General features: G+C 34.8%; 1 protein-coding gene across 1 annotated transcript in view; it reads right to left on the bottom strand.

Moving 5' to 3' along the window:
• Nucleotides 1-13,459, bottom strand: part of LOC125648181 (uncharacterized) — a 144,934-nt gene that overhangs the window by 50,822 nt on the left and 80,653 nt on the right. Inside the window, exon 5 of the mRNA XM_056141547.1 lies at nt 1,222-1,512. Coding sequence (XP_055997522.1) covers nt 1,222-1,512 — 291 coding nt within the window. The remainder of the gene's footprint in view (nt 1-1,221; nt 1,513-13,459) is intronic.

Below are 13,459 nucleotides of genomic sequence, written 5' to 3'. Positions count from 1 at the left end.
CCTACTACTCCACAAGTAACTTACTAGTAAAATTAATTTTCCTAGTCGAAATTAAGGTTTTACAAGCCATACAACCTTGTTCAAACAGAAAGCTTTTGCATACAACCTCAACGTGTTACAACCTTGACGTGTTACTGTAAAGCAAGATCTTTGACTTGTAAAAGTTAGCAATCCATTAGCCGTATTTACTGGTGCTTTCATTTCCTAATTTCTTTGATCTCCCTCACGGATAGCTCTTATCCTTAGACGAATTTGACTCCACTTTTTTGGCACATTGCTTTTCCCTAAAATAGCTCTAAAACGTCATTGTTATTTCGGATTTCAAACATTTCGGTTGAGCATCACTGAAGAGACATTATTTGTTGAAATGCGCATCTGGTGCATCAATATTGGTACTGTATAAGTTTTACATTGTAATCAATATGCAACTGTGTACCAAAAATCCGTTAACTATCTTAAGGGGTTTAGAAAAAAGTCCGGAAAACTGGTCTTGACATTATTTTTCTAAGTTAAAAGGTCGCAATTCCATCAAAGTTCAAACCTCAAACGAACTGGAACAAAACTCACATGCTACCTGCAACTCATCAATATACACCTGCATACAAAAACTCAGTCCAATGCCCCAAGGCGTTTAGAAAAAAAGTAGCAATAATTCATCTACGTTAAAGGGGTACTACTCCATAAAAATTCAACGAACTGGCACAAAACTCAAACTAAATCTGTAACACATTATTAGACCGTTCTTGGTACACTAATTTTGACTACGGGTAACTCCGTTTACCTGATCAGGATATAGGGCTCACGGCGGGTGTGACCGGTCGACAGGGGATGCGTACTACTCCTAGGCACCTATTCCCACCTCTGGTGTGTCCAGGGGTCCGTGTTTGCGCAACTATATATTTTGTATTGCTTATAGGAGTTATGGGATTGATAACTGTCCGTTATCTTCACCTTTCATCAATATACACATCCATACAAAAAAATCAACTCAATATATCAAGGCGTTTAGAAAAAAGTTCGGAAGACTTGGTGTGGCTAAAATACGGAAGGACGGACAAAGATAAAACTATATGCTCCGACCACTTTGTGGCGGGGCATGAAAATCATTAGGTATCATTTTTACATTAAAGGTTGCAACAAAGATATTATAACGTGTTGGATATTGAAGTTAATTTTTGTGTATCAATTTAGGATCATTAATTACAAAATAGAGCGACCTACCTACAACGAGCGGTTTTTCTATACTAACGTAAGTAGTTTCCTCTGGGTCAGTTAGTTGTATAGTAGATGTTACTTTGAAGTAGTACAAATGACCAGGGTCAAAGCTGGATTTAGAACTGTAGCTGGTTTGTCTTCCAACAGAGATGCTGACTCTGGTGGATCCGTCATAATCTCTAATAGTGACTGTGTAGGACTGTATCAGGTCAGAGTCCGTGGTTGGATGTCTCCACTTCACATTTATCTCAGATGTTGTAATGTTGGAGTGTAAAAAGACGGCTCTGAGGTTGGACTCTGTAATGGAAATACATTGAATAGTTATACATGTGTGGTCGGTTATGAATTAAAAAGCACAAACAAAAACGCAATCATCGGGGTGTCATTATTGCTATCGCTCAAAAACAATCAACAATAGTGTGCGTTAAAAATACATGTATGATTAAAGAATAATGTCAGAAAGATATTTAACCATTTTTTTTTTACTTTTATGGAATACGGTGTTTTAATATAGTAACAATTCACATGTACAATGATTTGAATAGTCAAACTTAGAAGGTTTAGTGCCTATTATTTCTGTCAAAGAGTACACACCTCAAGATAAACTAAATTATTGCGTACAAAATTACTTCAGATCCCTAGATATACGCAAGGTATTTATTGTCGCGTAATTTTGCGAGAAGCACCGTTCGCAAAATAATATCACTCGCTTTTATTCTTATATTGCTACATGGAACATTCATAAAAAAAAAAAATCTTGATTAACAGATCACTCGCAAATTCCTGTTCACGCGATTTGACGCCTACGAGTCATTCGCGATATTAAGTACTCGCGCAAAATAAGGAATTTACAATAATTGTTTTCAATGTCTAAGAATTCGCTTGATATCCATGTATACTTTTACTGTGACTTCCAGAGAACTACTTTATGAATAATGACATAAGAATGTACATTTTGTTGGAAGAATATTTACGTACTAGGAAAACACGTTTGATTCTGGTGATAATAGGAAGACTGACACAGGCATTTACTGATCAGGCATCGTAAATTATTTCTTCTTTCATCACATTCCCGGCTGAGATTACATCTATCATTGTACTGTAAAACTGAAAATAAGAGAGAAATGCGTGAAATTTTGCACGAAAAGTAATTACTATTCATTTGATAACCTTCCATTGTTTACAAACGAATACATCATCAAATTTTATCATCAACCAAATTACAAGAATAAACTGATCGAGATCGAGATCGAGAGAGAGAGAGAGAGACTTACTTCCCCAGACTTTCCTTAACTCAACTCTTCTACTTGTACACCAGCCTCCGACAATCCTGACTTGCAATTGATAATATCCGACGTCATTAAAATCTGCGTCATTAATGACCAGTTTTGGAGAAGGTAGATGTTGAGACTCGTCATATTTTATACCAAATATATTGATACTTTCATTTCGGCCATTCTTAATTCTTTGCCATCGAGCGTCAAGGGGAGGATCCAGTTTTGCTTCTACAAGCACAGTAAACACAGCTCTCTTCCCAAAATCTGTTTCAATTAAACTCGGTGAGGGTAGCATGAATGGACAAACTAAAAGTAAAAATAATAAACATATATTTATATTATTAAAAAATTAACAATAAGATGTATGTAATTATGTGCTTCTTTTAAATTTATTCTTATTACAACATTCTAAAACATCTAAGCCACTTTTTTTCAGTTTACAAAATTAACATGTACATGATATCAGTATTTTGAAAGGTAACATTTTGAATGACAAATTACTAGAACAAAATATTACATAAACTTGAACTTGAAGAAGTTACTGGCAAAAGTTTAAATGGATTAAATTTTGAACAATGATATGACTTACGAGTAACATTTGCTATTAATTTAGATGCAGGTGTTGAATAAACTCGCTGTCCATTTATGTTCTGTACTAGTGTCCAAACACACAGCAGCACAGGCAAGACAGTAGACAATGTCATCTTTTCAGTTGACTTTATAAGTAGTATTTTTCTCGTTCAATCTCCAACCAAATGCATCTGAAATAAGTTACATCAAAATATATTTTGTTCAAATCCAGGCATACAAATTGATTCGGAATAATTACATGTAAGTAAAGTCAATCGTATGTTTAACGCTATTGGATTGGATGCGGAGAATTGTATACGCGTTAACTAAACTAGAGATTGTTTTTATGAAAACCAAATGTCTCCACGGCTCCCCAAATTGGAAGTGATCCACATGAATACTCCTCCCCTTAATGTACTGCATGGTGTGGAGGAGAAAACATGAGCGGGAACATAGACATTATGAAATTTGATACGCCATGTATGAGAAGTGTTCACAAACTATTTTACACCCTCCACCCTTCAGATCCACTATAACTTTAAGGACACCTTGGATCCTTCTGTCCCTACAATATGTACATCTACAAATTGCATGATTGAAGTATTTTACAAAGTTTCACGAGTATCCAATAAGCCATATAAGAGGAGAAGTATTCACAAATTATTTAAACATCTTCCACCCTCTTAGATCCACTATAGCGTTTAATAAAATAATTGGATCCTCCTGTCCTGACAATATGCATATCTACAAATGGCAAGGAAGCATTGTATAAAATTTCCAATCTATCAGATACGTCATATAGGAGAAGTGTTTACATGCTATTTTACACCCCCACCCCTCTTAGATCTACCATAACGTTTAGGACAATAATGATATCCTTCCGTCCCAATACTATATGCATCTACAAATGGCAATGAAGCACTGTACAAAGTTTCACGTCTATCCAATAAGCCATATATGAACAGAAGTGTTCACAAAAATTTGTGACAGACAGACGGATGGAAAGTACAGGAAACAATATGCATCCCCCTGAAAGAGGGAAGACCTAATTCAATGTACTGAACACGTTACTGTCAATGGTGAAAATAATAGCAGTGGGTTGGAATATTTGGATTATTATGGGTGTGTGTATATTTCTTACAGAATGGTATTATCATAAATTTGTTCGTATGCATAAGATATGACGTCATCAACATTTGACTTTTCCCGGGTGATGAAATTATAACAATTAGTTCAAATTTTTGTATCGTGTTTCATTCCCTAAATACAGAGCAACGTCGTCAACACGATTTATATTGTTACTACATACATACCTTTCAAAACATATGGTTGAAATATACTTGTTTACAGTATTTATGTATATCAGTAGTTGAAATTACGTTTTCAATTAAAAAGAAAGATGCTTCATTTCTAACGACATGATACAAAAAAATACATAAGAATTGAAGTTCGAGGAAATATATTGCAAAGCTTATAGATCTAGAGTTGGCCTGAAACATTGTGGGTTTTTTTTATCGATGTGTGAGTTCAGACCAGACACAGTCATTATGTTTATATGTAAAACTTATACGGTACCAATTTTGATACACCAATGCTATTTCAGTTTGCAAAACGTGGTCAAATGCTATTTATGTTGTTTCAATCTTTTATGAATCATTAAGAATTCATTTTTATAAACATTCAACCAGATGCGCAGATATAAGTTATATGGTAACGGATATATTTCTTTAGTTAATGTAAAACTTATACGGTACCAATATTGATGCACCAGATGCGCATTTCGACAAATAATGTCTCTTCAGTGATGCTCAACCGAAATGTTTCAAATCCGAAATGACTATGAAGTTTTAGATCTAAATATAGCCAAAAACAGCGTGCCAAGCAAGTGGAGCCAAATTCGTCCAAGGATAAGAGCTATGCATGAGGGAGATAATACTTAATTTTTGCAATTAAATATACATCCGTATTTTCAAGCTAGTAACGAAGTACTTAGCAACTGGGCTGTAGAGACCCTCGGGGACTAACATTCCACCAGCAGAGGCCTCGATATATTTTAATGATATTACCTTTTGATATTTTGTACCTACATATATACATGCGACATCATAGACTACTTAAAAGTTATTTCCACCTCTCATTACATTATGACGTCTGTTGTCACGGTTTTAAAATACAAGTTTTAGATATGAATATTGGATATATGAAATATGAGTTATGAGATCGATCACTGTTCATTATCGTCACCATTCATCTCAGCACGGTAGAGATACAAGACAGATAAGGGAAGGAACATGTTGTACATCTTATCACAATTTAACGTGTATATCTTCGTATTTTTCATGAACATAACCGCTTCTACGTTTGCAGTAAGCGCATTTCGTTAAATAAATCAAATTAATTAAATAAGCTAATAATTTTCAAGTAAAAGGGGATAAAAACTAATTTGTTATACGCGCTAATTCATTGAAAATGTGTTCAATAATACGGTGTTATGTTGTATTTTGTTGTTCAACTATTCTTGAACTGTATAGGCTGTAAATGCAAGGTGAAGATAACGAACAGTGATCAATCTCATAACTCCTATAAGCAATACAAAATAGATAGTTGGGCGAACACGGACCCCTGGACACACCAGGGGTGGGATCAGGTGCCTAGGAGGAGTAATCATCCCCTATTGACCGGTCACACCCGCCGTGAGCCCCATATCCTGATCAGGTAAACGGAGTTATCCGCAGTTAAAGTCAGTGTGCCAAGAACGGCTTAACAATCGGTATGAAACACGTCAGACAGCATTTGACCCAATGCGAGGTTGTATTGACGAACTAGATCGTTATAACGACCATAGAATTTGCGAAATGCTGACTTCAATCGAGACTGTTGAAATCCCTATACCATCAACTTGTTTGTCAGTAGCTTACTTCGATTTAAAAACTGACTATACCCAGAACAAGCTCTTGCATATCGAATCAGTTGAGATATATAAACACCATATGCAGGTGATCATGGAATATTGCTACATAAATATGGGGAAGTTGACGATGGAGAAGCTGAAATCATCCCGTTTGTCATACAGTTGAGTTGTCAGTTTGCCGTTAATGTCTACTTTCAATAAAATATCTAAGTAATCTACATGTTATATATGGTGTTGAATATATAACGTGTGAATTTAAGATGCCTTACCAGATGTGTAGACTATAGAAGCGTACTCTAACGTTACAGCTGTAGACTCGATATAGTACATGTATTTAGCTCTCTAAGACAAGCCAGGTATTCTGCTGCATCCAATATTGTGATCTAACTCTGAAGTGTGGAGTCGGCGCTATCTCCCGAAAAGTTACCGCGAATTGTTTTGATTGAACATCTTTTCTTATAATGCGTTAGTGAAACACCGATGCCCCGGATTACAAATTTTAGTGCATAAGTTTTTAAGTAGGAATGTTATCAATTTCAAGGTCAACATTTGGTACCATTGGAAATGTATTTTCACAAAAAATGCCCATCCTGAATAAGAAATAAATGCCTTACGGTTTAAAAGATATATGGCTTATATTATAATTTTCTAAAAGTATATCAAAGTTCAATGTGTAGAATAGGTCCTCAGTACCCCTTGCTTTTCGTAAGAGGCAACTAAATGGGGCGGTCCTACGGATGAGATCGCAAAAACCGAGGTCCCGAGTCACAGCAGGTGTGGCACGATAAAGATCCCTCCCTGCTCAAAGGCCATAAGCACCGAGCATAGGCCTTAAGTTTGCAGCCCTTCATCGGCAGTCTCCATGAGTGAAATATTCTCGAGGGGGACGTTAAACAATATTTAATCAATCAATCAATGTACAGATCACGAGGTCAAAGATTTTGGTACCAATATAAAGTATTTGCCACAAGAAATACAATGAAAATGAAAGATGTGCCTCTTATGCTGTAAATAACATGACCAAGGTCAAAGTTTAGGGGGTTTTGTTGGAAATTTCCAAAAACTAAGACAATGTTAAAATAACAAAGTCAAAAAATCTAGTATCGTTGGAAATATCTTTTCATAGAATATGCACGTACTTAATATAAAAATAGTACCTTTCACGATTTGAAATATAGGGCTTATCGAATTTTCTGAACGTAGGTGAAATATCAATGTAAAGTCGTCAGTTCAAATATCTTGGTACCAACAGAAAGATCTTACCGGAAGAACTACTCACGCCAAATATGAAAGCTGTATATCTTATGTTGTAAAAGACAAGATCAAGGTTAACGTCTTTTTGAATTTTTTAAAAATAAGTAAATGGTCAATGTCAAAGTCACGAGGTCAACAAATATAATATCGTTAGAAAGGTTTTTGTCACAGGAAATGAACATTCTTGATATAAAACAGTATCTCTTACGATTTAAAACATTTGGCTTATTTGAATTTTTGAAAGTAGGTTCAAGTTCAATGTAAAGGTCAACAGGACAAATATTGTGGTGTCAATGGAAAGGCCTTGCCACAAGGCATGTACATATTAATTATAAACTACTACATATGATGTAAAAGATATGACCAAGGTTAAAGTATTTTGACAGACAGACGGACGGGCAAAAAAATATATAGATGCCCCCAAATCTCTGATTCAATGGGCCATAAATCATGCATGATGAATGAAGACGTCATTTTAAAATTTTGGTGACTATGTGCGTTTCTTTTTATATACTGGGGTTTGATTATTTTTAAATTATTAAGAGTATAGCACTGTTGGGGAAAATTGGTAACTTGAAAGTGACAAAAAGCAGGAAGCAGAAATTTGAAAATCCACACACTGTCAGTGAAAGAGAATTACAGTCTTGATTAATTTTACTGTTACATGCATGAGGATCAAATACAGACAAGTTTAAATCCACGTTAAATATAGCAGCTGAACTGCTCTTGTATGTATAAAAAAAAATGCAACCAATCATTTTCACCGATTTGTAAAACAGATATTAAAGATATAAGCAAGAGATAGGAAATAGTCTTTGTCTTCAAAACCATGAATCATATCACCCGTGCAAATATTTGATATTGATACATGTGTTACTTGATCTTAAAGACTGACATGATTAGGCCAATCAATGAAAATATGAATTATCATATGAAACTCTACATATACAACTCGGAAATATTCTACGTAATTTCTTACTATGGCCTACAATTCGACATTTAGATATATCGACGATGTATTATCTATTAACAATAATAATTTTAATCCATTATGTCTATACAATAATAGAAGTATATTGGTAAGAAATACATGTACTGGGTGTATACTTTAATTTGAAATGAATTGGAATACACGGCTGAACTCTTTTATGAAGAGGAATGTTGCTTATGTTGACAACATCTATACCTCTGTTTGTAAAATTGAGCTCAAGGAACTGGTGGCATGATTTGGAAGGAATATCATCAATGATCCGTGGTGTTTAAAGAGCCTGTAATTGGCAACATCCATAATTATAAAGTTCAGTCTATATTCAGAAGTTGAAAAATCCAAGTATAGACTAGCTGTAGCTTCTTGAAAAAGTATGTAAAACTCTCAATGTACAGATGATTGGCTTTTTATATTCTAAATGACTATGCACATCGGGGTCAATTCTAAGGTCATAATACAATATTACGTTTACTATATTGCACAAAAGGGATGATTTCAGCTTCTCCATCGTCAACTTCCCACATTTATGTAGCAATATTCCATTATCACCTGCATTTGGTGTTTATATATCTCAACTGATTCGATATGCAAGAGCTTGTTCTGCGTATAGTCAGTTTTGAAATCGAAGTAAGCTACTGACAAACAAGTTGATGGTACAGGGATAACGATCTAGTTCGTCAATACAACCTCGCATTGGGTCAAATGCTGTCTGACGTGTTTCATACCGATTGTTAAGCCGTTCTTGGCACACTGATTTGACTGCGGATAACTCCGTTTACCTGATCAGGATATGGGGCTCACGGCGGGTGTGACCGGTCAACAGGGGATGCTTACTCCTCCTAGGCACCTGATCCCACCTCTGGTGTGTCCAGGGGTCCGTGTTTGCCCAACTATCTATTTTGTATTGCTTGTAGAAGTAATGAGATTGATCACTGTTCGTTATCTTCACCTTGCATATAAAACATGACACTTGTACATCATCAAAAAGAAGTGAAAAAACATCTGACAAACAGATTTACACATATAAAAACAACATATCATGACATTTCTTCCGCGGTACAATTATAGACCTATTGTGTCTATTGACTATACTCATTTTCATTTATAAGTCGATTCGATATATCCCTGTGAACTCGAAATGTCTGCTTCGTACTTTGATATTTTATTGAAAATTGATATTGGCGGTATAAGACATTAGACAAAACAACATTATTTTGATGACTAGATCTAATAATATTTGCTTGTCAATTGTTTTTAGTTGGAAATTAAATAAATTATCTTCTTCTTTTGTTGACCCCTCCTTTTTCTTTTTTTCTTCTTCTTTTTTTGAAATGAAGTTTTATATTTTACAACATTGCGGTGTATGATAATAACTTGTAACATGTCTGTAACATTTTGAATTAGAAGTGATGATCATAAAAGAGAAACTGAAAAGGGTTATATCTGTTTCATTTGTGACAAATATAAACAAGTATCCCCCTATCTTTTGTATACAAACCATGGCATAATGATACAAACATGTATTTACATTCTATTAATTTTGATTACTTATGTTTTTTAAAAAAGAATTGTCAATATATATTTGCAGACTATGTGGAGATTCTGTGCATTAACTTAGTGGAACACCATCTTCAGTTTCTATCATGTCCAGCAGCTACTACGGAAGCCGGCAAAGGCATAGGTTAGAGACCTCTTACCTCTTCCTTCGCTAATTTCAATATGGAATGACTCATCTGCATTCAGTCTAATTGCCGCAAGAGAGACAAGGTTAGCCCATGGCAATCTGTTTGACTGTTGAGGACCCAAGAACTTGAAGATGAATACCGCTAAAACCCTTGTTGATGATATTATAATTGTTGTTTTTTATTGATATTATTTAAACGTGCTGGAATTTTTATTGTCATGGATGAAAATATTTTTTTATATTACAATATGCCTTTGTCCTTGTTTTCATATCACTCATGACAAGTTCAAACTGGGTGTTGATGATTCTAAATAAGTGACGATTTTGTGAAAATGCCCAGTTTTCAATGCATGTCTGATGAAAGGTGAAGATAACGAACATTGATCAATCTCATAACTCCTAAAAGCAATACAAAATAGATAGTTGGGCCAACACGGACCTCTCAAAAACCAGAGATGGAATCGGGTGCCTATGAGGAGTAAGTATTCGCTGTCGAACGGTCACACCCGCCGCGAGCCCTCTATCCCGTTCAGGTAAACGGAGTTAAATCAGTGTGCCAAGAACGGCTTAACAATCGGTATGAACCACGTCAGACAGCATTTAACCCAATCATAGGTTTAGAATTGTTGACTTCAATCGAGACTGTTGAAACCTCTGTACAATCAATTTGTTTGTCAGTAGCTTACCTCGATTTAAAAACAGATTATACGTAGAACAAACTCTTGCATATCGAATCAGTTGAGATATATAAACACCATATGCAAGTGATAATTTATTATTGCTACATAAATATGGGAAGTTGACGATGGAGAAGCAGAAATCATCCCGTTTGTCATACAGTTGAGTTGTCAGTTTGCCGTTAATGTCTACTTTCAATAAAATATCTATGAAGCAGAAGTGGACGACTCTGGGGTGTCCTTTATTTCGAGCTCACAGGGATATATCAAATCGACGTTTGAATCAAAGTTATCATTGTTAATAGTCAAAACGTCATCGATATATCTAAATGTGGAATTGAAGGCCACAGCGAGAAAAATTTTCTTCCGACGTAGTTTTTGAATAAATTCTGCTTCATATGAATATAAAAACAGGTCAGCTAACAAAGAAGCACAAATCGTGCCCATGGGGATTCCAACAGACTGTCTGAAGATCTGATCACCAAAGACCACGAAAATATTGTCAATGAGGAACTCTAGGATATTTTTTATTTCAATTTCAGAGTACCTGTGCGTGGAATCAGAGTGGTGTTTAACAAAGTAAGTTTGTGAATGACTGATCACTAGAAATGAATATTTCCGTTTTCCATTTTTGTTGAAGAAGCAACTATCCATGATACCAAAAAGTCTAGTCTTTAATTTATCGTGAAGAATGGTCGTATATAGTGTTGAAAAGTCATAGGTTTTAATGTTATTGATCTGGGGAAAATTCTGTGATTTCAAGTTTACTAAAAGTTCTTTAGAATGTTTTAGAATCCACATTTGATTAACACCACTTCTGGCATATGTAGTCGCACAGTAAGTTTGAGGTTTCTACTTCAAGGGTGTTGATATTTTCGTGAGGAGCAAACATAAGGCCTTGGTCGAGCACTTACTGGATCCAGCAGGGTATCTTTATTTGTAAGGGTTTTATGTAGTTTAGGAATCCAATATAGGTACGGTAACTCATATTCATTCGACCCATTGACTGGAATATTAAATGTGTCTAAAACTGAAGCATGGTTTTGAAGAGCTTCATCTCTTGAAAGGACAGTTGGAGTATAAGTACGATTACCAAAAGTGGAATTTATGCCAAGTTCGTTGAAAATACAGTTGTAATAATGAGCCTTACAAACAAAAACAATGTTTTTACTAGCTTTGTCAGCTGGAACCAAAACATATTCTACATGTAACCTATATAATTCTTTTATCACTTCTGGTTTACTAAACATAGAATGATAGATGGTACGTACTTTTGTTTTCATATGTCTAATGCGGGATTTTAATATTCCTCTTATGCTTTTAACCCATTCTGACAATGTATCAGGTTCCTCTTTTTCATATCTAACCCATCGTCTGGCATAATCTTCGACAGAATTAATAATAGAGATGAAGTTCTGTCGCCAATTAAAAGTCCGAGGTTCTCTGTATTTAGGACCTTTTAGAATAAGTGATGTGGGGTCCTCATTTTCAAAACTATATCAACATCACCAGTAATGACATGTCCAACTGGAGTATAGTTGAAAGAAGATGAAGAAGAAGAACACGTTGGTGGATTACGTATAGTGTGGTCTATATCAAGGCACTGCAAAATTTGTTTCTAATTAAAAAGTTTGGATGCAATAGTAGAATTATAGCTGTAGGAAATACAGAGTGTAGACTTGAACTTGAAATCAGTTGGAATACACGACTGAACCATTTTATGACGAAGAATGTTGCTTATGTTGACGGCATCTATTCCATTGTTTGTAAATTGGAGCTTAAGGAAATGGCGGCATTATTTGGGAGGAATATCATCCATGACCCGTGCTGGTTTAAAGAACCTGTGATGGCAACATCCATAATCATAGGGTTCAGTCAATATTCAGGTGTTGTAAATTCAAGTATAAACTATTCATAGCTTCTTCAAATCACATGTAATTTGAACGAGAACGAGAAAACACAGGAATCGATAATTTTATCAGTATAATGGTTGTAATGGTCTATACCATACTATAAATAATAAAAACACAGGAACCGGTAAATATCTTTGTAATAATAATAGTACTAATCTATACCATACCACCTCAAGTAAAAACTAGTGGTATGCCACTATTATTATTGTTACACTACAGACAAAATTACCAGTTACTGTGAGCGGTTTTTTGTTGTTGTTCTTGTTGTTTGGGGTTTTTTTGAGGGGGAGGTGTTTTGTGTTTGTTGTTGTTTCGTAACTAGGGGTGCTATAGTATAGACCACTAAGTCATTATTACAGACAAATTACCGGTTCCTGTTTAGTGTTTCGTATATATAAAGTATACTCTCATTGAACTGTCTGTGTTGCAATATATAAAATGTAATATTTAAACAGGTATTCATTATTCAACGCATCATCAGACAGGAAAAGTGCATGTACTTTGATTGAGCGACATCGCTATGCAAATAATTCAAAGGGTGGGGGTGTCGTTGTGTCTATTGTCCCTTTGACTAAGTTCATGATTTAAAAAATATATAGGCCTATCACGTATTTCATAAGACATGTAAAAAGTTCTACCTAATTCACGTATTATTTTTAGTAACTTTTTTTTTGATTTCGCCATGTTTACTTCGTTCGATAGACGCGTGGATTATAAGTAAAATATTCACATCAAGGCAATTTTTTCATCTTTTTTTAAATATTTAAATGAAGAACATGAGTAATCAATTGAAAGACTGTGTAATTTATAAATAATGCAAATATACAAAATGTTAACATAATGTAGATGCGTGTACATGCATGTCAGTATGCACGATATGCGGTAGGCTATATCAATAAATTCCATTTGTCTTTTTCTTGTTTAACAGTTTTAATGTAAAGGAATACTATCTGATAAAACAATTCGTCAT

Source organism: Ostrea edulis, chromosome 6, assembly GCF_947568905.1.
Source record: "Ostrea edulis chromosome 6, xbOstEdul1.1, whole genome shotgun sequence".
Taxonomy (NCBI): domain Eukaryota; kingdom Metazoa; phylum Mollusca; class Bivalvia; order Ostreida; family Ostreidae; genus Ostrea; species Ostrea edulis.
Note: the sequence above shows the minus strand (reverse complement) of the source record. Positions and strands in the feature narration are given on the sequence as shown.